Source organism: Falco cherrug, chromosome 8, assembly GCF_023634085.1.
Source record: "Falco cherrug isolate bFalChe1 chromosome 8, bFalChe1.pri, whole genome shotgun sequence".
In the NCBI taxonomy this organism is placed as follows: Eukaryota; Metazoa; Chordata; class Aves; order Falconiformes; family Falconidae; genus Falco; species Falco cherrug.
In genome coordinates this window covers 1,854,695-1,877,524 of record NC_073704.1, presented here as the reverse complement: position 1 = coordinate 1,877,524, position 22,830 = coordinate 1,854,695, and the positions used below count along the sequence as shown (strand labels likewise).

General features: G+C 42.8%; 1 protein-coding gene across 6 annotated transcripts in view; it reads right to left on the bottom strand.

Annotated features, from left to right (window-relative positions):
* ANKRD44 (ankyrin repeat domain 44) overlaps positions 1 to 22,830 on the bottom strand; it is a 143,399-nt gene that overhangs the window by 55,246 nt on the left and 65,323 nt on the right. For all 6 annotated transcript variants that reach the window (XR_008733476.1, XM_055717951.1, XM_055717953.1 and 3 more), the window contains exons 3-6: positions 14,339 to 14,417; positions 7,375 to 7,445; positions 3,638 to 3,838; positions 2,014 to 2,101 (exon numbers count right to left, since the gene is read on the bottom strand). Coding sequence is in view for 5 of the 6 variants with exons in the window: in XM_055717951.1 (XP_055573926.1) it covers positions 2,014 to 2,101; positions 3,638 to 3,838; positions 7,375 to 7,445; positions 14,339 to 14,417 (439 nt within the window). In the remaining variant the exon portion in view is untranslated. The remainder of the gene's footprint in view (positions 1 to 2,013; positions 2,102 to 3,637; positions 3,839 to 7,374; positions 7,446 to 14,338; positions 14,418 to 22,830) is intronic.

Here is a 22,830-nt window from a genome sequence, read left to right as displayed (position 1 = left end):
TTTCTCCAAAAATAACAGTTTGTGCTTTGTTCTCCCTGTTACAGAAAAAACAGTGAGCACACAGGAGCGTGACGATACAAGTCTCCCAAAACAGCATCCTGGTGACATCACCTGCAAACACAACTGGCTAACACTTGTTTTTTGTTAGCAATACAAAATAACTTTAATAAATGAATGCTCTTTTCTAGCACCACTGAGGACAAACAGAAAACTAAATTTCAAGTGAGTGCAGAATCTGATGCAAAGTCTACCAATATAAACACAAGATTTTCTACTGAATCCACTGACCTCTGGATAATGTTTTTGACTCTGCAAAATTGTCTCATTAACTCAAAACTGTGCGAAAAAAATACTGAATATAGATTTACAAATGTTTGAATCTGAACTTATAATCCATACACGTATACTCAGCCTGCAAACTAAAATAATTGCAATAACAGCCACACAGATCGAGAGCTGTCTGCCAGGTTGATGGAACATCTGTCTTCAGGAGTTAAATGCTTAGCCCTGAATCAGATCCTACAGAATATAAGGAAAGAGCTGAACATCTCAAAATGCAGTTTATAACCCACCTGTATCTTCTTTTTCCTCCTCTCCCTGAAGGTGTCAAACCACCTGGCCCGCCTTCCCAGATAGTGCCCCACCACCAAAATTAAACCAAGGCTAACTGAGGAAGTAGTCTTTGTTGCTTCATGTTGAAGCAGAGCTGTCTTTAATAGAATTAAAAATACCGTATGTCAACCACCATATAAATTTGTCCTTTATATGGACATATACGGACATCTGTCCTTTATGATTTGTACAGCACTTCATGACAGAGGCAGCTCCAGTCATGTGCAGGACCTAGGAAACTTTATAGACAAAGTCCAAAGTGCCCAAAGATATTTAAAGCATTCATAAAGCTATGCGAGGGTTTACAGGGTAAGATGCTCAGGTCTCATTATCTAAATTCTGTCCAAATTATGCTACAGCCTCCTAAAACCCATTGCTAACTTAGGCCTTAAACGTTACCTAAATATTCAGAGAAGTACATCATTAATTTCTAAAAAGAATTAAGAGCAAAAGAGATGCGGAATGGCACAGCACATGTAAAAGCCTTTCACCTCTAAAGAGTGGAGTTCAAAGCTCGCTAGCTCAAAAGCCAAATCACAGCTGTTGCCAAGAGTCTTTCCATCTGTCTGTGTATATTAAAAAACCACACAATATGCTTTTCTCACAGTTTGAAATCTCCTATTATCTCATTTCCAAAAGTGCCAGGACTAAAATCAAGATTTTGACAGGTCAGATGAAAGGGTTCCTGGCTGAGGCCACACAACACCTCACAAATTACGATCTGGAATATACTGCTTGGCCCACAAACACTCTTGAACAAGCATGACCACTATCACAGGCAATCTTGTTCTAGTATTTTTAAATTGCAATGCCCCACTGTAAGAAATTTTCCTTTAACTTGAAAGGAATGTTAATATCAATTGATCTAATTAAGCAGTATTTGCTAACACCACTGACGTTCTGAATGGACAAATCAGTTGCTCTTGTCCACTCTGGAATAAAAGATGACAATTTGCTCCTAACAGGAAGAAAGCCTATGGAGCACTTCCTAACAATATCTCAGCTAATAAACACACATAATCAGCAGAATTTATGATATTAATTGCCTGCATTTTATATAAAGTAGTTCTTAGCAAAAACTGACACAAACATAACCTGCAGTTTTTCAAGCCCAAATACACTTCAGGCTGGAGTTAAGAGTCAGAATAAAAAGACCAAAATGAAAAAACCAACACAGAAAGCCACAACCAACTGTCTTAAAAAGGAAATCACAGCCAAGTTCTCACCAGCTGCAAAACCATAAATGGGCAGTGTGTGTCTAGATCAGCTGAACCCTTCCCTCTTCAGGGCAAATACAATGATCACTTGCCACGGCCAGGTCTGCTCTTGTCCGTATCTTAAAACATGCTGTTGGTCTGTGAATAGGAAATTAAAAAGAAGGAGCAGCCGCCCAAGCCTTACCCATGTACGCTGCCCAGTGAAGAGCTCTTCTGTCCTTCTTGTCAAAAGCATTAATGTTTGCCCCCTTGGCTAAGAGCAGGTTCACCATCTAGAAGTAACAACAGCAAGTAAACCAACCCTGTAGATCACACACTCAACAGTTCATTCCAGCAATACAGTTGCAATCACAAAATCCTACTTTTGAATAATAAATTTGTGAATTACACAAATACTGTTCAAAGCTGTGTGCATTAATGATATGGACCGGTGACAGCCACAAGTAACCAGGACAAATTCTGTGTCCACAGAGGGGGCTGAGGGTATGGAGCGCACTGCTACTCCAATGTGCTTCAAATTCAGCTTGGCAAACAACCTGGAAGAGAAACAGGCCTGGAAGAGAAACGTTAACTGCTCTTAGTTTTTGCTGTTAAGACCAATCTAAGGAGTTTTCTTGTGGATTGGGATGAGATTTCTTCAGACTGTGAGGTAACAAACCCTAAAATCTGCTTGATCTCACAACAAGGAGTGTCTATTTCTTGCAACACCACGGTGACTTCTATTAAGTTGTGTGTGCCCATGGCACCAGGCTGCTTCGCACACGACGCTGGCCTTTTAGACAGCATGGCTGAGAGGTGAAAAGCTGCCTTCCCCATTGCCAAGCATCCAACATTAAACATCAGAAAAATCAGGGAAAAAAAGAAAGAGAACTGAAAACTCATTCAACAACTTTCTCAGCAAAACATCCTAAAATCGTAAATCACAGAGCTGGATGATTGCCTTCCTCTTGTACACTGCTTTGCCCCAGAGATCAGCTAGTAACGGTATATATTCCATTAACATTTCTGATATACTCTACCCAAAAGATCAGGAACTTTAGACTATGATGGTTAGACTCAAGCATTACTATCTCTTTCCTACAGTGCAGCCAAACAGCATCATCGTTTTACAGGAACTACCATTCCTCTTCCTTCTTTTAATTACAGTAGAACTGAGTAGTTTCTGTTGACAGATGCCTACTGTTCCAGTCTAAGAGTTTTTATTCCATCTCTAGGTCTTCAGGTGTGGAACGGGCAAATGAGGATCCTCGCACTGGGATCTAAAGACGTCAGCAAAACCCTTTACATGGGGGCTTTATTTACAAGAGTATGCTTTGTTCATATAAAAACAGTAATTAGACTAGAAGCGTTTGCTTATGTAAGCAGAAAAAACAGAACTGCATTTTCTAGAACACTAATTAGAAAAGCAGACCGACTGGATCTCACACAGCTGATCATTTCTTCAGCACAAAATGAATCCACCAGTTGTCCCTTCTTTCCATTTGGCCACTCTCATTTTTGCAGGCAGTCAGGCCCAAAAGCGCCATGGACACACCTGGGTGGCCAGAGCTGGTGGCACAGCCAGCTCTCCCAGTCGGTGTGCACACCCCACCTGCGGGCTGGCTCCGCACAGGTACTTCCCAGCCACTGTCTTGTTCCTGCAGGTAGGAAACCTTTTGCAGAGTCTGGAAAGCAGCTGAACGACAGGAATCATTCAGTGGGGGTCAGGGATACGGGGCTCAGTCTAGACCCAGCCACAGCAGGTCACTGTTTGAACTGGGAAAATAAATAAATCAACCAGTGATCAATTACACTCTTAAACAACTGACCTCGATGTGGCCATTGAGAGCTGCGTGGTGCAATGCTGTCCGCCCTCCCCGGTCAGAGACGTTGACGCTGCTCAGCATGGGGATGATGACCTCCGCACACTTCACTGCCTTGTTTGCAGCCGCCACGTGCAATGGTGTCTGCCAGTTCTTGTCCCGAGCATTGACATCAGCTGAGTGCTTAATCAACACTTGCACTGCTTCCTGCAATGGCAACACAGTTACATCCACAGCCAAGCAGTTTGAATACGTACCTGGCCCACCTGCTTGGCAGCTTGATCAAATTACCCATGCATATTACTTATGGATATCAGACATGGCCGGGAGGAGGGAAAGAGAACAACATTTACCAAAACAACCTCCCAGGCTAGTGAAATGGTACTGCTGATTCAAATGCCAGAGTACACACCGCCTCTGCTGTCATTTAGAGCAGTGTCCTCACGATCAAAAATTCCCAACTTGATTTTAGGATGCACGAAGCTGCCTATGCAGACAGACCAACCTGTTTGGTTGATTAACCTTCAGTACCTCGGTCATCATAACTGTGCTCTCAGTGAAGAAACTAATGTACTTATTTGAGCTCAGTGTTACAGAAAGTATTTACAAAACAAAAAGTACATCATTATGGAGAGTAAAATCACAGAAAATTGCTGTAAGTTTTATTTATAAACAAGAAAAAGAAGAAAATAAAACAGAGTATGTGCAAACAAAATTTTAGCTTCACAAAAAGATGAGAATCAAGTTAGCAGTAGCATTCCTTCCCTCCCCAAGGGCTAAGCACAGGCCAAGGGTCTTCACTGCAACATCCATTCTGTCAGCCTGAGACCAAACAACATCTTTTAAGGTTAAATTTGTTGGTTACAAGTGCATATTTCCCAGTGAGAAAATGTACTTTTCTGTCTTGAGAGACTGCCTTACTGGAGAATTCACGATCTGTTCTTTTCTGCTTCTACTCATGCATCTGCCATTAAATGAGTCAGATGAAAAAACAAGTCACTCTCAAAATTACGGTTTGTTTCTTCTTCTTTTTTTTCCCCACAAACAAACAAAACACAAAGGAACCACTGGGACACAGTAGCATTCAAGCAGCCTTGTCTGCTAATTACAACTCACAGCTGGTAATTGGGAGAGCCCTAGTCCTACATAGTACCTTATTATTTTTCCATAAACTGGAAAGTTTTCTGGCAAGCTCAGCCAAAATTTTATTAGTGAATAAGAAACACATACCGTGTGTTTAAATAGCACTGCTGTACCTAGAATGGCCCAGGAGGGTGCCCGCAGCAACGCTACACCCATTACTAAGATTTTAGTTCTCTGCCCTCAACCGATCCCGGCCGTTTCATTTTCTACAGCCATCTCACAACGTATCCTCTAACAGATTTGTCCTTAGTGACACCGCATCTTGTACAGCACCAATAGTGATATCTCACTATTGATGTCTCAACAGGATTTTGATTTTCAATGAAAGGGCTACTATTTTAGAAGTCATTTAAATGTAATTCACTAGAGACCTATCCAGCTGGGACATAAAGTCAGCAGGAACCGACTCTTAATGAAAGAAAGAAAAAGCTACAGAAGAATTTTCAGAAGTAAATACTGAGGACTGAAAAGAGAAAGCTAAAAATATTTACTTTTTAAAAAAACACTTACACATTTTTGTTTACATCTCCAAATCTGCTGCTCTATCAGATTTGGGATCAAAATGTTAGAGTCCTTATGGGGAAGTTTTAATTTTATTCCCTTTGAGAGCATGAGCTATCCCTTTTTTATTAACGTAATTTCTACATGTGCATGCAGTCAGCAGCTGTGGTGTAAGCCTCTGCCTTCAGTGTCTCTACTTATCCCAAGTCAGCACAGTGAAATCTCTTTACTTTTTCAAACTGGCTACGGCTGAAAGCTGATGCATCCCCTAACAATCCTGCACAGACACACCTAAGGGTTGTTGATTTGTAAACAAACATTTAAAGCCTTAAAGCTCACTTGAAAAGCATTAAGACTTGAGTAAAAACTTGTTCATGCTTTTAATCAATCTATAAAAGGGTGTAAGGAGACAGCTTCTGAATCCTGTGAAAGCTTCATAGCAAAAGATTGATAATAAAACTTAAAACTTGTAGGTGGTCATTCTAAAAGCAACTGTGCTCACAGGAACTTCAAAAACCACTCCGAGTCCTACTGGTCAGCTTCTGGACCATAAATTCTTCTTACCGTCAATGGGAACTAGGAACTCCCCTACTGCTATCCGCTTCTACCATTATCAGTTTTGTCCTATTACACTGAAGCTGCACACTTGTTAGCTTGTGTAATAAAAGCAGCACTGAAAGAGCCTCAGAACGCTGAATCTTGTTCCAAAAATATTACCAGAAGTAGCAATTATCACATAAATAACAAAGAAAAATACCGGGAGAAGAGAGAGATGTGTGTTCATAAAACCTACAGCAGCCCATGAAAAGGCACCAAAGGCTGGCGCCTTCCCCTGCTGCCTCACCACCGTACTGGGGGCTCGCTTGCCCCGCGGTACCACAACTGCTGCACAAGGGAAAACAGTTTCTCATTGTGCAATTGGCCTTCGGCTGACAAAGAGTTAAAGATGAGACGCAGAAAGACATACATTTTCTGTTAGGATTGTCACTGACAATAAAAATCATGTACTCTGGCACATCCAGAAAAAGAAACCAAGCACACTGCAATTCCTGCATCGGAAAGATTGTGGCTGTTTTTTAAGGTTTAAGCCTGACCTTTGTTTTCCAGCATGGCTTTTTGTATTTTGCCTCATTACAGCATTCATACTCTATCAGATATTCCTTTCAGAGGGTTTCAGCGGATGCCAGCAGCTGGGAAGCTCAGCCAGCAGCCAAACAATGCCCGAGTTCAGAAGCGAGCCCAGGATTCCTGCCTCCAGGCTTGGCAAGCACTTGGACTTTGACGGAGGTGATTCAAGTCCATCAATCTCTGGAAGACAGCCACCCTCTGTCTCTTTTACAACCCCTCCCCTCATCCCCAGCAGCCAATTTGGTCTGCAGTTGGGCTCACTGTTAACTAAGTATTAGGAGGATAAAAGTATGCAGGGAGGTCCAAAATGGAAAGCCAAAAATGATGGTGCAGTTGAAAACAGTCATGCCTGAGCTGCATTCCTGACAGTTACTGCTGCTCCTTTTTGAGATAGCAACGGAAGAAGTACAACACGATGCCAGAAGATTTCTACTTGTCAAGAAGAAGAAATACGGGCTAACCCTCCTTTATGCATGAATCAAATGCATTAACAAAAAACCTAATGGCTGCCTTGAAATGCAATTAACCAAAACAAACTATGTGGTAATACATGCTGGATCACATACATATATCCACTCCCTTCTGGGACATGCACAGTGTGCATACATCCATATGGATTTATTCCTCTTTACTTCACCACCTGAAGATGATGTGGCCACTGTAGACCCATGTGGACTCTAACCCACTTCAGTCCTGGTCGCCCACTCCACTCCAGCTGACGGTTGCTCAACAGGACTTGCTATGGTGATGTGTAAGCGTTCCACAAGGCAAAAATCAACCACATCAATGCCCAAAGGCAGCTACAACTAACCTGTAAACACTGGCCTCCAGCTGCAGCGCTGAAGGCCCGGCACACCAAAAATGCTTTCCCTGTTTGCATCACTGTGCTGCCTACTACAGCTCTCAGCGGTCTGCTTTCTCCCCCAGCATGTCGTTCACGTGCAAAAGCAGGGTAATCAAATCTTACTCACTTCACTTCTTGAAGCAACTGCTCGATGGAGAGGAGTCAGCCACATATTGTCCTTGGCATTAACACGAGCACCTGCAAGTAAACAGCAGAGGTTACATCCATGCCCTGGGTGCCACACCAAAAGCTTTGCCCAGCTGTTCCCTGAGAGCTGAGCCGTGTGTGGTACTCCGGGTGCTAACCATGACTCTCCTGGCAGCCTGTTCACCTTGAAATGCATTTCCAGATCCCAGATAGATAGGAGCTAAACCATCATTGGGAAAGGAAGGAACTGGACAGGTCAGACTTATCAGGATTAGCTTCGTTTACAGCAAGATTTGTTGCAGAGGATTACATATGTATGTATGTATGTACACGTAAACCTATGTATAGGCATTTTTTTAGATCAGTTGATACAGTACGGGGGAAAAAAGCAACCCTTTGCTCACAGCACTGCTGCTGTCTGCAGGCATAATGAAGGGAATCAGCCTGAACAAGCCATCTCTTGTTCCCAGCTTCATCAGGCAGACCACTAGAAGATGTAACTGCTTCTCTGCTTTGCAAATCTTGCTGGGATCAAGAAAACAGGACCAGGAAATGCTCAGGTTGAGGAGGAAACTGGGCACTGACTACCTTAGCTTCTGTGGGTGTTGTTCAGCAAACATCAGAAGAGGGATGAAGGAGACAATCTGTTCACTGCTAATGTGCACTCCGATAGACAGCTGCACAAGAGGATGGGTTTGGAGTGGCTCGCCAGAAAAAAGGGTAATGGAAGAATATTTAACAACTACAGCAGTTCTGGCTGACTGCAGACAAAAAAAAAAAAAAAAAAAAAAAGGATTCCTGTATTTGTGTGATAAACCAGATTTGTTTGAAAGAAATATTAAAGCTATTCACTGATGTGATACCCCAGAAAGGAACTCTAGTGGAAAGGACTAGAGCAACTAGGACTAGAGCAACTAGTTTTAAAAAGGACTTAACCTGAAAATGTGCCTCTCAGGTCTGTAGGTAGCAGTACTAGTCTGAGAAGATCAGCATATGCAGGAAAAAATTTAGAGGAGCACAAGCATCATGCACATCGCCTGGATGAGCCTCTGAACTTCTTGAACAAAGAGATTCTTAAGCTTCATTTTGCATCATAACTTAAATGTATACAAAAGCCTGTGATTAATAGATCACACTCTCTGAATCAGAAGTACTTTCCAAGAGCCTTTTCTCAGGATCATCACGGTGCTTGCCTCTGAATCACAGTGGTTACTGGGAATTGTGCTAGATAATCAGAGAAGAAACAAGTTATTTCATATTTCCACAAGGTGGATATTGTTTTTTGGCTGCAAGAAAAAGAAATGCACTTTTTTAACTATTGCAACAATTAGAGGCAATCCTCCCAACTCACCTCAGAACCTGGTACCTGGTGTACAACCTGCCCTCTGGAAAAAAACCCTTTAGAAAAGAAAATAGTTTCAAAGAGTTTTCTAATGAATCTGTCTAAGCAAGGAAGCTGTTAGCCTCTTTTGTCTTCACCGAGAAGGCCATAAATTATGGTTGACAGGCATTAGTATCCTGCTCTTTGCCTACCTGCCCGAGGCTCTGGAGACACTCTGGAAGGCAACAACCTCCTGAACTGTCCCGAGGCACCTTCCCTTACACTGATCTGGCCTAGCAGGGGTCCTGGGGACACAAATTGCCCAGACGGATTCCTAATTATTGCCACCAGAGACCTCTTTTGGGGTTTCAAAATTTATTTTGTATTTGCCTTGGGGTTTTGCCTGATGTTCTTAACTAAGGTTTCTTTTCGTTTATTTCTACCCATTCACTAACTCCTACAAGCAGATGGTTGCAAATCAGAAAGGCTTATGTGTGGAGTAGCAAAGTGTGACAAACATACCATTCCTCGGTATTCAACAACTCCAGTAGCACTGGTGAATATGAAGATGGTTAGAAAACCTAGGGAAGTGTTTCTGTCCGTAGCTATTCATGCCTCTCACTGATCCACTTACCCTTTGAGAAACTGAAATAGTTGCCAAGAAAACAGCTAAAGAAAATAATAAAAGCAAAACCATACCAGTATAAATAAAGTAACACACAGCATGCTGTCAGCCTTTTCTTCCTCAGCTGCTTTGCACATCCCTTTACCTATTTGTGCTTTGGGGCTCTTTACGTGACAAAGTGGATATGCTCTTACATATCTAATTCAGTGCATCAGCTGAATACGTTTGTGATTTCCGATTTTAAAGAGCTGCACAATTCATCTGTTGCCTGTTACAAGAGCTGCTGTTGTCCTTTTACTGAGGTGCACATTTTCTGAAGAGACATGTCAAAATGTTTCCCTCTGAGCTGCCCATTTCTTTCACCAAAATTCAGCTTTTAAGTTCCCAGCAGTTTCTTGCAAGCAATAGTTAATGACAACGAAAAAACTTAACCAGCACTGATGCACTTCCTCAGGGACATAAAATATCTGCCATTTCAAAGGAGATCAAGCAGAGGCACCCAGCGAGCAATGCCCACGTTTTCAAAGGTGTTCTCTATGCTTCACAGGCTTGAATGTCCACCCTGTGACAGCCTGGGGCATAGCACTTTGAAAGCACTGGCTAACACAGAAATCCAACTCCAAAGACTAAGTGCCCTACAACATGCTAAGGCACTTAAAACGAACTGTGCCCAAAAATCAGAAGCTTAAATTTTCAAGTCCATCTACAATGTTTTCCCAAAGTCACCCAGAAATTCAGTGCCCCTCTCTTCACTCTGGACCAAGTACCTTAACCATGTTTCGATGCACTTCCTACAATACTCCATGAATTAATCTGTGTATTTACAAGGACAGAGAGGCCTGATAACACACTCAACATGGTGTATGTGGTGTCCTTCGTATCCTTGGAAAGATGAGCTGCTTTAAACAGTTCCCCTTAACATCCTTTCAGGTAGCCACAGCACCCACTCACCCCAAAAAACATCCACTTAAACCCCTCCTCTCTCCAGAGAAAAGCTGTTTCTCAGCCCCATCCCCTGCACTCTGCCCTCGGGAGGGCTTGTACCCATGGGCCTGAAGGCTTGGCTGTTGGATTTGCTCTGTGAGGCTGAATTAGACAACATGATATATAACATTACAGATAAAATCAACTGAGAGGAAACTTTCTGTAATCCACTTTTCTTTAATATGTCTGTTTTGTAATCTTTGCCATCTTTCACTCCCAAATTTTTCTGCCAAAAGAGGAAATAAATCTGTTCTTTTGAGATCTGAAATAAACAACCCGATGCCGACTTTCAGGAATAAAGTTAACATGTCTTTATCCAACCAAAGTACAATTTTCCATCCAGCCACATCTGCCAAATCCACAGGTCCCCAATAAATCTGGATTCTGCAGTCTAAACCTCTGAAATTAGGGATGGTCAATGGAGGAAGGAAATTCTAGTCTTTAACCTATTAATGATATTATTAACGTGCACCTTTCCAACTTCTGTTATGTGACACAGCAACAGACACACAAAAATGTAAGGAATAACACCACCACCCCCAACCTGACAAATAATACAAAGCAAAGACCAGCACAAATAAAATGTAACAGAGCGGCACCACCCGGCAGATGGAACTGGGGCCCACAACGTGGCAGCCACACAGCGTCGTGCTGGAGGTGAGCACGGAAACCCAAGAGCCGCATGCCAGGAACAGGAGGTCGGGCAGGATCTCCCTGAACGCAAGTCCGAGTCACTTGCCCAGGAGGGAGATGGCCTGGGGATCCCCCAGGTGGGGTCACTCAGGAAGGAGGGAGGGGACAGCCCTGGGACACCCTCCAGACTTTCACCCGAGGGGAATGCCCAAAAGCCCCAAGGAGAGGAGTCTGGAAGCCCGGGGACAGGCAGGGAGCAGGCTGCCTCTCCAGCCCACCTAGCCCTTAGCCCGCCCTACGAGGAAGCGCTGGTTACACAGCACCTTCCCCTGCTGCCTACACAACCGCGATGGGCCAGAACGCGCTGCCCACAGGACAGTCTCCCCTCCAAACCTGCGCGGCAGAGCTCACCAGGAACCCTCCCAAACCACGGTGGGGTCTGCCCTCCTCCTCAGGTGCTGTGCAGTTTATGAAGGACAGACGTCAATACTGCACGCACGCCCCCAGCACATAAAACTTCTCGCCAGGAAGCTCGGAGCCATCTGAAATAGCGAGGCATGGTGATAACTGCCCAGATCGCAAGCTCCGCGGTGGAGAACAAGGCGTAAGGGACTGAGCTCACACGTTACGCCCTCGAGCACCAGCTCAGAGCCCAGGATGGGAAGAGGCACCGGCACAAATGAGAAAGGAGCTTGTATTTGCCCAGACAGTTCATCTTGCACATCCATCATGCGCCATCACACAGAGCTTCGTTTACGTGAGATGGCTGGTTACCCTGGTCCTTCTTGACAGAAAGGAGGAGAAAGAGAAGGGCTCAAAGCTCCCTGCTTTCACATAGCCTGGAAAAACAAAACCACATAGCCCGTTTCCCCAGTCTGAACCATATGATTACAGATCAGACCTTTGAGCTGGTGTAAATCTACCTAGCTCTGACATTTAATGGGCCGGGGTGATTCATACCAGTTGAGGGATCTGGCACTCTCTCTCCTATATCCATTCCAAACAGACTGCATTTCAGTGGCTACCTAGAAAGCCATTTCTGGTCTGTCTCCAACCACCTGGGCAGAAGTTTTATTCATTAGACACTACATTTATTTGTGCTGCCATCAGTTTGTGGGCCACAAATCTCAGAATGTACATATTTCATTTAATTTCTCTCCTGAGCCCTGTACAAAATGCAATGGGTTGCTACTCTCCCTAGCTTCTGCTCATGCTGGGAATATTATTTTTTGATGCCAACAGCAAACATTTTGTGCTTTCTCTCTGTGAGAACACCCTTTCATTTTAAATCAGACAACAAAGTTTTTCTGCTTATGTAACTAAATGTTACGATCAGATTAATCTTTTATGATACGCTTTCACTAAGACAGTTTACTGAATGAAGCGGTGAAGCAGAGGGAAGGTGCTGCAGTTGCCTTTGGAGCCTAGTTCACAGAGAGATCATAGTAACAAAGAATTGTTTATAATAACCCGTAAATCTGCTCCTCAAAACCTCACAAACCTCCAAACCTGCTCTTGGATACAAGTACTCATGCTCACCATAAGCAATGATACTTCAGAGATTAAAGGACAACAAACAGGTAGAGTATGCAACACCAGATTAATTGTGCCTCATGCTGAGCTGGTTGGGAAAGCTCCACAGAGTTCCTGCAGACTGAACCCCAGCACAGTCCCACTGACACGAAGTCCGATTTTTAAAAGTCCATATTCGAAGTTTTTCACACTCATTTGGATATATAGAAAAGGATGAGGATGTATCATTGGCATTTCATGCTGTGACCAGACAAACGCTACAGCCCGTGGATGACACTTTGGCAGTGAGGTGCTGGAACTATAGTGTCCCAGGAGAACACTAGAACGTCTCCTTCCCTCATTAGCAACACAACCGAAAACAAGAATGTTCACCAGGACATTTTTAGATGTCATTGGGATTCAGGGGAGGAATGGGCAGAACGGCTTCACCTTTCTGTTTATGGGATATTGCCTGTGCTGTTATTGTAAAACTTCTAAAAACCGACATTGCTCCTGCAATCTTCTCACGGCACAGTGGAACAACAGTATGTGACAAATGACATGCACTGCAAGAATATGTGCACAGATTAACTATATTAACTCTCACCTCCCAGTGAAGAAAATTATGTTTACATTTAGCATAATGAAAACTCATCCAAGCATAACCTGTCAGCAGAGGAATGTTCATTTAAATCATTCTGCTGGCATCAGGGTTAGAGCAGAAAGATCTGATGTATCATGTATGTCCAACTAGTCACCCTCATTAAACAATTAAACAACTGAAAAATCCCCCCAAAATACAGAGAGGAAACGCATTAGCTACAGGGAACTGAATTCTCACTTTCTGCCTTCTCCAGGTGTGGTTAGGCTGGTAATCTGAAGAAATATGTTTGTGCGGTCTGTGTGTGCCTGTCAGCAGCCTGATCGAATCGTGAAACTGGCTGGTGCTCTAAGCAGGGGGCTGGATCAGGTAACTCTAGAAAAGCCTCCCAGCCGAAATTATTCTAGGATTCGAGGCTGAAAATCAGAAGGTGCCTTGCAGTCATAGGACTGATAGTTCTGAAATAACTTTCTAAAAAAACCATGCAACTCATTTAAAGAACTCTAATAATCTGTGAAACCAATCATATAGCTTGCACGGGGCTACATGTTTGTACCATAATGTTCCTTTCAATCCCACATTCTTAAATCCCCATAAGCTTTACCCTTACAGTTCTCTGGTTTAGAAAAGCACCGCCTTTGAAATCTGGAAGCACATCCAGCAGCTTGCCATGAATCATGTGTACTTCTTGAGAGATGTCTGCTTTATGCTTTGTTCTGACATATTTCAGTTGTGGTTTCTGTCACTGCAACAGTCTGCAAACATTTTTTGATTTTTTTTTTTTGTTTACATACATCCTACTGCACAGTTTCTATTCTCCAAATCAACTTCCTGACTCTTAGAATCATGTTTCTAATGTAAATACCACTTAACAATTCATCCAAACTAATTCATAACTTTTTTGCTATTATTCTGTAATAATTTTTGCTTAACAGGAATTCCTGCCTTGTACTCCAGGACGTGAGCCCACATTTCAAATACGCATTTCAGCAAGTTTCTGAATCCACAAATATTGTCAGTTTGAACGCTTCAGAAGTTTTTAAAAACTAGTTCGTTTATTAATTCCAGTCAGTCACAGTGCATGTTTTATAATTGTATCACCAAATTTAAATACATTTCCTAAGTTTGCAACAACTGCAACCAGCTCCATGAAACTCAGAAATCATAGCACTGCCCAAAGCTCACTCATATATGCTTTGCTGGGTATTCCTTGGAGCTTTAAAATTACCTAATTTAGCAGTTAATAACAGGGAGGGACACTGCCTTACCAGACAAAATGAGAAGCTCGATGATGTCTGCATCCCCCAGGAATGACGCAACATGAAGAGGAGTTCGTTTCTCAGCATCCTACAAAACCACAGAATGTCCAGTTATAAAACATGGTCAGTAACTGCAAGCATCACCGTTACTAAAAGAGCAACAAATTTCTATATAGTGTTTGTTTTTCTAGGTGTATTTCTGCTTATAATTAGAAATGCAATCTCAACCAGTGAAACAACAAAATTCAAGGCCTAAACAACACACTTCCTCCCAGTAAACCTCAACTTTTCTATCACTTGGTTCTACCAGACTTTGCAGAGACATGGTCCGTACCCTGATACCCTGTTTTCAGGTAGATCAAATCAAATCAAATCTAAAATGAGGAAAGACATCACCCTTGGGCCTCTTTTGGAAACTTTTTCCACTCTAAGCACTGCAGCAACATCATTCAAACGCTTCTGGACATCAGACTTAGTAATGCAGTTTGGATCAACAATGTAACACTCAGAAGGGTCTCTGGGGAATGGTTTGGGACCACACACTAGGTCTGGATGCAATCCTCTTAGCCTACAAAGGTTCTTGTAGAGCATTTAGCCTGGTTGTCCATGGCAGCCCAAAATGGGCTTGTACACCCTGAATGACCTTTAAACACAAATAAAAGCAATACTACCAGTCGGTTTTCTGTCCTTAAACTTAGAAGAATGGCTAAAAATCATATACACAACTTCTGAAATCCATCTACTTTTATTTGATTTCTGTAATTTTCAGCCCTAGGGAGTCACATTGTCAAGATTTTTTTTTTTCTGACTTCAAGGGGTGTAAATATAGTGTTTACAAAACCTCCTTTCCTTTACTACTTTATTCAGATGATTCCAGAGCATAGGCTTTTAAAAGAAATTGCTAAACACTGCAATATGGACAACAAAAATCACAAGAACTGCTAATAGTGTTAATCATGCTATTTGACCCCTGTTGCCAGTCCTAAACATACTTAGTTTCAGTTTCCTAACCACTAATACAAAAGAAATTCTAAAAGACTTACCAATGAAACTTACCAAATTACAACCTACCAACATTAAATGTCGTAAGCTGGTAACAGGTTCAACAGTTCCTGCAAATACCAACACAGAAACCCTACTGGTATTTACACTCTCTCCCTGAAACACATCCCTGAGCCTGTCAAGTAAAATACCACTTTTAATATGCCTGGGAGGTCATCAGCTGCAAGCTATTTTGGACTATCTTCAAAGTATCCTTTAAATGTGGACAAAGCAGTGCAGCGGAACCGTTTGTCATGTGAAGGCTGAAAACTTGTTTTCCAGCACTGGGAGGCACAGCACCACCAATCACCAGAATAAGTTACATTTAACTTTTATATTTGTGTGTTTTTTCAAACATACATGATGTCTGTAGTCCTCAGACGCTGCTGCAGTGGGTTTTGATCTTACATACTGGGCACGCACATAAAACGCTCAAGAGACAGATCCTGTTCACACCCTGGTTGTCACAGGTCAGAGGGAAAGATATCTTGGAGAACTTCACCTCCTCTCGTGGTAGGCAAATGACAACAATATTAAGCGGTGTCCATCCAGCAGTGTCCGCTCAGGAACTGTAACCACAAGCCAGACTCTCTCCTGTGCTCAGTTCCTAAGACATAATCCTCCATGGAGTAGCTTTCACAGGCCACATGAGACCTTCTGGGAGTATTGCTTAACATTACCTGTCCTAAGGCTATCCATGGCAAAAGATACGCTAAGAGTGATCGAACATCTGTACAAAAGTAGAATCAGATTTAATAATTTTTTAGCTTGCTCATTGTGATGCATGAATCTCTCTTTAGCACAACGCAGTATTTGTAATAGCTATGGTACCTGTCAGTGATAGATTTTGTGGCAGCTTCTTGCAACACAGCCAAGTTTGGCAACAGACCAGAGCAGTTGGAAGGTGCACGCGACAAGACAAGACCAAGCAATGTTCTCTATCAGGGAACCAAGGCTATTCAGTGCTTCCCCAATTATAAGCAGCATTTTATACTAAACTGTAAATCTAGTGGAAATTTGATAATCGAGGGAGGAAAGGACATGAAACAGAAAAAGTAGAACTTTTATCCTTCTGTAACAGGAATAACTCTGTAAGTATTCTCAGCTTTCACTTTTTAAAATCAATGCAACATCCTATCAAATTAAGTGAGAATCAAGTCTCCAGAAAAAGATGGGTTTAGTGCCAAAACAGAATATAAGCTTTACTTCTCCAAGAGGAAAAAAACCCTAAAATTTCTCCTATTTTATGATTAGTTCACCCTCAGACGAACCAGCAGATGACAACACAGGACGTGCGGCACAGAAAGTCAAACACACCGAGACACCCTACAGGCAACGTTCTCAGCAGCCTGGGGAGAAGCCCCCGCACTCGCCTGCAGCCGAGGGTGTACATGAGCAACGCAGCCGCCAGACACCCTCGGGTTCCTGGCTGCGCCCTGCACATGGCTGATGGGACCAGAGGGACCAGGGCATCTGCCCCTCCAGCCGCACGCCCTGCGCCCCCCCGGCGCTGTGCCCCCTCCAGCGAGGCCGAAGCAGCTCCCTGGCTGTGCCCCTGGCCCGGGCACCGACACCCGCCCAGCTACGGCTGACCCTGCGGCATGATGGCAGTAAAAGGAGTGTAAATATATACAAGTATAAATAAGTCAGTCAGTAACGATATAAAGACTGAAAGCTACCAGCGGGGAGAGAGGAGTAATGAGTATTTGTCATTGCCACAAAGGCCTGGCAGTACCCCAAACCTGAACATGCGGTATCAAGGCAAGGAAAGGGAGGGGGGGGGAGCAGGGCAGGGAATGATACCAGGATTACAAACAGCATCAAGACAAATAATCAGACCTGCTTCAAGTGCAGCTCTCAGAGGAACAAAATGTCAGTAAGAGACAGTAGATAAGCTAAACAATGCCACTAGAAAATCATGCTGAGATGAGATAAACACCCCCTCCCCCAGAGCTGTATTTGTGACATACTAGCTCACAGAAGAGATGCTGCTGCACGTTAACGTTACCTTACATACTGTCTTCAAAAAAGTACCGATGAAGGAAATGAAGAATTTAACAAACAGGCAACCGAGTATATTCAAGAACAATATAGAACAATATAGAACAATACAGAACAAACAGCAAGAACACTCAACACATGCTTAAACTGTTCAAGTGATCACAGTGACACTGATAAGGCCCTTCACAAGTCTAAAGTTAGGGTAGTCCTTAAGTGCCTCACCAGGTCAGCGCCTTAGAGCACATGTAGGTGTACATGAAGTAGAATGCGAAGTACATGAAGCAGAACAGTGGCTGGGATGAATCATATCAACATATGTAAAATATTCAGGCATATTGAGAACAAGGTCAACAGCTTCTCAACACAGCCAACATCTGAAAGGAGATGAGGGAGTTGAACTTTTACATCAACTGCAGCTGTTCAGATCAGATGTTTGGGACAGTTATTTTAAAATTATAATTTTAATATAATTTTAAATTATAAATCATAATTATATATTATATAGACAATTATAATATAGATATTAAAATGTAAATGCAACTGCTACAGAAAATAAAAGTCTGTATCCTCTTTCTGTCACCAGACTGCCTGAGCAGCCAACAGGAATAGTTCAGCACAGAAGGAGTTAATGCACCACAGAAACAGAGTTCCCGGTTTCATTGGTAAGGAGTGTTTGGATTCCCAACCACCTTCAAGCTGCCAGGGATCTGCCTAGTGGCAAAATAAACTACAGTATATTAGAGGCACATGTGAATGGCTGCAACTTCCATTGATACAAGTCTAACCGAAACAGTAACAGAAACAAACCTCCTGCCCGTCCACTCCATTTACTGTCCTTACATCTGAGGACACCGTATTTGAATAGCACGAAGTAGCTGGCACCATCAAAAACCCCAAATATTCAGATACAACTTGACTTTAGGAAAATTAAATATTGGGAACCAGTTAGGAACTACAGAAGAGGCTAAAAGCAAATGCACAGCAGCTTCTTGGGCTATTTACAACTGTTCAGAGCCAAAAGCTGATGCTGCACAAAGAAGATCTCTGCTGCTTCAGGATTTCCTCCTCCTCACAGATTCTTTTATTAAACCCTCTAATACACAAAAATCGAAATACCTAACTGTGAGTAACAGCAGGGAAGTCAAAGTCAAGCTGTGTAACTTATGCCTGGTGCTCTTTTGCACAGAAATTCCCATCTGAAAACACAGATCCTGGTTCCAGCACCTCTCATCTCCGCAGTCTTCAGTTCAGCCTCAGAAACAAAAACTTTCCTGGACTGTTTTTAATTGCCAAGTGCCCATGACATGGAAAAGACAAATACTTGGATCTTCTGGAGACACAAAAAATTATCTTCTCCCCCACCCCCGCATCTAACACTTTCCTTCCATGAGGCTGACAGTAGCTTTTATGCTAGAAAAAAGTAACTTTTAAAATTAATTACTAATCCTAAATCGAGACTGTAGAAACTGTTATCCTAATTAATGGAAATATTTTAATGTTTACAGCAGGAAGTTTCCAATGTAAGGCTTAATAGATAGTATTAAATAACTCCTCCGTTTTTATAAATGCAATATTGATTTTTTGGGGAGGAGAGGTGATGGCATAACAGGGGTCCTCAAACCTTTAACCAGGGGGCCGGCGCAGATGCAGTGGCAGGCAGTCATCTGCGGCTGCTTGGTTTCCCCCCACAACCCCGGGCGGGGGGGAGGGGTTCTGTAAATACGGGGGGGCCGGATTGAGGACCCTGGGGGGCCGTATCCAGCCCGTGGGCCATAGTTTGAGGACCCCTGGCACAGGAGCATACATCATTCGTGCGTAGATGGGAAAAGCAGATTTAGAAAATTCAAGTATTTCAGGCTGATGTTGCTGCCTTTGAAGAAAATAAAGCAGCTACAGCCAAACCCTGCCATGAGTTTTTAATGGCCTATACATCCTTAACTGTCTCAAACATTTTGAGCACACCAATAAAATGAATTACCAGCACAGATACATATAATTTAGCATGCACCAGTATACTAGCATGCTGTACAAAGCAACTCGGAATATTTCAGGCTCTCAGTAAACTCAAGCATAATCTTCTTCACAGTTCACACATTTTCTTTATAATATATACAAAATCGTATTTATTTTCTAAAAGAAAAAATATTTTAGTCTAAATAAGTGTCATACTGGTTACCTTGCAGACATCAATGCAATTTGATATTGTTTTCTTACATAACTGGGAATTGTTCATAATTTCAGTCTGCAGAAAAAAAAAATATTCTCCATCACTTCCCACTTAAATTAACGGCATATCAAACAGCACTACTAGAGGCTAGATACACACTGAAAACACAGCTGCTACCCAGCACCAAACTGTCATACTGTGTTCAAGGCAGAAGCCCCCCAAAGTTCCTTTACTAAATCCTCTGGAAGACTTTCCAGCACAGCAGAACTACATCTAGAAGAGAAGCATTTACTTCCAGGATAGCTTTATCCTCCTGCAAGACCCCACAGCGCCAAGAAGACACTCATCGTTCCTCGGGTGAGAGGAGAGACAAGGGTCTGGTTCCCAACATTACTGAAATACCACATCACAGCCTCTCTTAGTCCCAAGTCCAACATGTCACTCCAAACCGAACGGCAAGCTGTTCTTCACATCGGCTAGCCCAAGCATGCAAAGCCTTCCAGACTCACAATCCTAAATGTGTGCACACTTGTACCCCCTCAAAATGCATGCTCAGCAATACTACAGAAATGTGTATAACGTGTGTGTGTGTGTGAAGACCTGGATGAAGCCTGAATCCTTCAGACAAAAGCAGTCCTGCAAATCTGTGCCTTATCAAGCAGGCTAATGAGAAAAAACCCACATAATAAACAGTATGCACCCATGTCTCTCCATGAGGACCTTCTCCTTGCTCTCCTTATCCTGGAATAAAGCACGCTGTACATACATGGTCCGCACGCAAGGCCTTGCGCCTGCCTTTCCTCCACAGAGCTGCTCTGCAGCTGGGAACAGGCAGGCGACAGCTCCGTGGGGCTGGAGCCCACCTCCCACCTGCCCCGCCGGCAGTGCTGCAGCCCACCCCGCTCTGCCAGCTTCGCAGCTCTGCTCTTTGTTAAAGCAAGCCAAATTCAGCTAAACCATCACCTTCTCCTAACCTGTCTTGTTTGGGCAAAAGTGGGTGGGGGAGCGTTTGCACAAGCTCTGCATGCCCATGAGCGGTGAGAAGAAGGAGCTGTTCCAGCTGGCAGAGCATCAAGGCAAGAGGCTACAAGGGCCGAGCCCGGAAGGCTGAACCAGCAGTCCTGCCCCAACAGCAGGCACAGAAGCAACTAAGTTTTAGGAAAGCAGATGCTGCCTTCAACAGTCTCTCTGGTGGGGTGAGGGGGTGATATTAATTACTTTCCCAGAATTATGAATGCAATAGAATAGAATACAATTCTGGGGACATCAAAGTTTTGCATATATTTTACTTTTTAGGGCTCTATCCAAGAGAAAACGCAGGATTAGGGGATAAAGAGTGAAAACAGAGGCCGGAAAAAATGTCTGGTTTGGCTTGCAAACGTCACATTAGTTATGCAGAAGAACACTGGAAGGGTTTTTTGCCTTTTTTATTTGGCTTTGAATATTTTGAAGGGAAACTAAACTGAAAGACTGAGCTAAGCATGGAAATTTTATGGGAAGGATTTTTGTTTGGTAGAAAATCATGACATTGCACATAAGAACTGGACTCCACAGACACAGGGTGCTGCACAGCTGCATGTATTACAGATCCCAGCTAACCAAGGGTTATCACTGGGTCCAGAATAATCCTTAGATTCTGGGGGTCATCCCTCACACTCTTCCCAAAGCAAAAATAACACACAAAAAATTCCCCACCTACACATATATAGTGCAACCACCCTGGCATTTCTAGATGCACTGAACAGCAAACGTAGAGGATGTCTACCTGAAGCTAGTCTGGTCGTCTGGATGGTCCAACCCAATATCCCACATGCCCCAGGAAAACAGGCTGCTGCACATCGCCCACAGGCATACCACATTTCCCACAGAAACAGCGTGTATTCAGTACTCAGCGGCAGGGAATTGCTCATGGCCAGCCAAGTATAACACTGTCCATGCTCCCAGAGTGCAAAGTAGCATCCTGGTCCCCCAAAGCAAAGAGGTCAAAGCGACAATTACAGTGGCAGAATGAACTAAAAGCACATTGCTAAGCCCAACAGTTACAGCTTTCACTTTTGCAACAAAGCATTTCACTTTGTTGCAAAACAGAATGCACAATTACAGCAGCATCCAGAACCCAGCCATTTCCATCAACACACACTTCCCAGCTTGGAGAGACACTAATTATTTTACCAGACAAAAAAGAAAGTATCTTTCTAAACTGCTGATTTGCTCTAAACTCTTTCCTCTGAGATTAAATTTTCTCTTAGGAAGCATGCGTATACATCCCTAATTTTGCAGTTTCTCCAAATGCTTTTTTTTCCTCTGCCTTCCAAATACTTCTCTTGCTGAAGATTTTGAAAAACGGTATTTAAAACTTCAGAAATCCCAAAGCTTGCTGCAAAAACACAGTTTTATTTTATCTCCCTGTCCTACCTATATTTGAACTATTTCAATATTAACACAGCTAACCAAAACGATCAACAAAGGACAAATTGCTGCCAAACAGTGTCAGAGTTTCCTCTCACGTGAGCAACCAAGCACTAGAGAAACACTAACATGGAAGTAATTAAAAACACCCTTAAAATAGAAACATAAGCACATGGTGCAAACTGCCAGCTCACAGCACAAGGGGAGAAAACGCTATCTTTTGATCTTTCTTTAGTGACATTTTAAGCATTTGACACTTGTCGGAGATCACTATCCAGAACACAATCTTCAGAATTCGTGTTGACTGTTATTTTTCTAATTATGCCAAAGAACGGCTTTGGTTTTTGCTCATGACAAAACAGCTGTTCAGCCAAAGCATTCTTGGATGGACTTTTAGCATCTTAAAACAGGTTTCTGGGCAAGACCGTTCAAATTCAATGACTTTTTCTGTTAAGTACCATGGTACTCAACTACAAAATAGATATTCTTCATTTAATATCACACCTGACAGTTGAGAGCATCTCCCTAGCAACCATCGCTACCACACTTGCAGCCAGGGGATACAAAAACATCTGAGCAGCCTGCAATAACCTTGTACAGGAAATGCGATTTTGAAAACCAGCATGAAATACAGCAGAAATTTTAGGACCATCATGTTCATCTATGTTGCTTTTTTTTGTTTGGTTTCGTCGCTTTGGGGTTTTTAATTTAGCTTTTGAAGACCTTTAATAAGGAGGTAACTCAAGGGAGATGATGCTTTAAGGAACTACCTTTAGGAATTTATTTCAAGCAAACAACCACGTACTGATAATCACAGCAAAAGCCTAATGTCAAGGTCTTTGATCAGATTCCCCATTTAAAACAGCAGCAAGTCTTTCCTTCC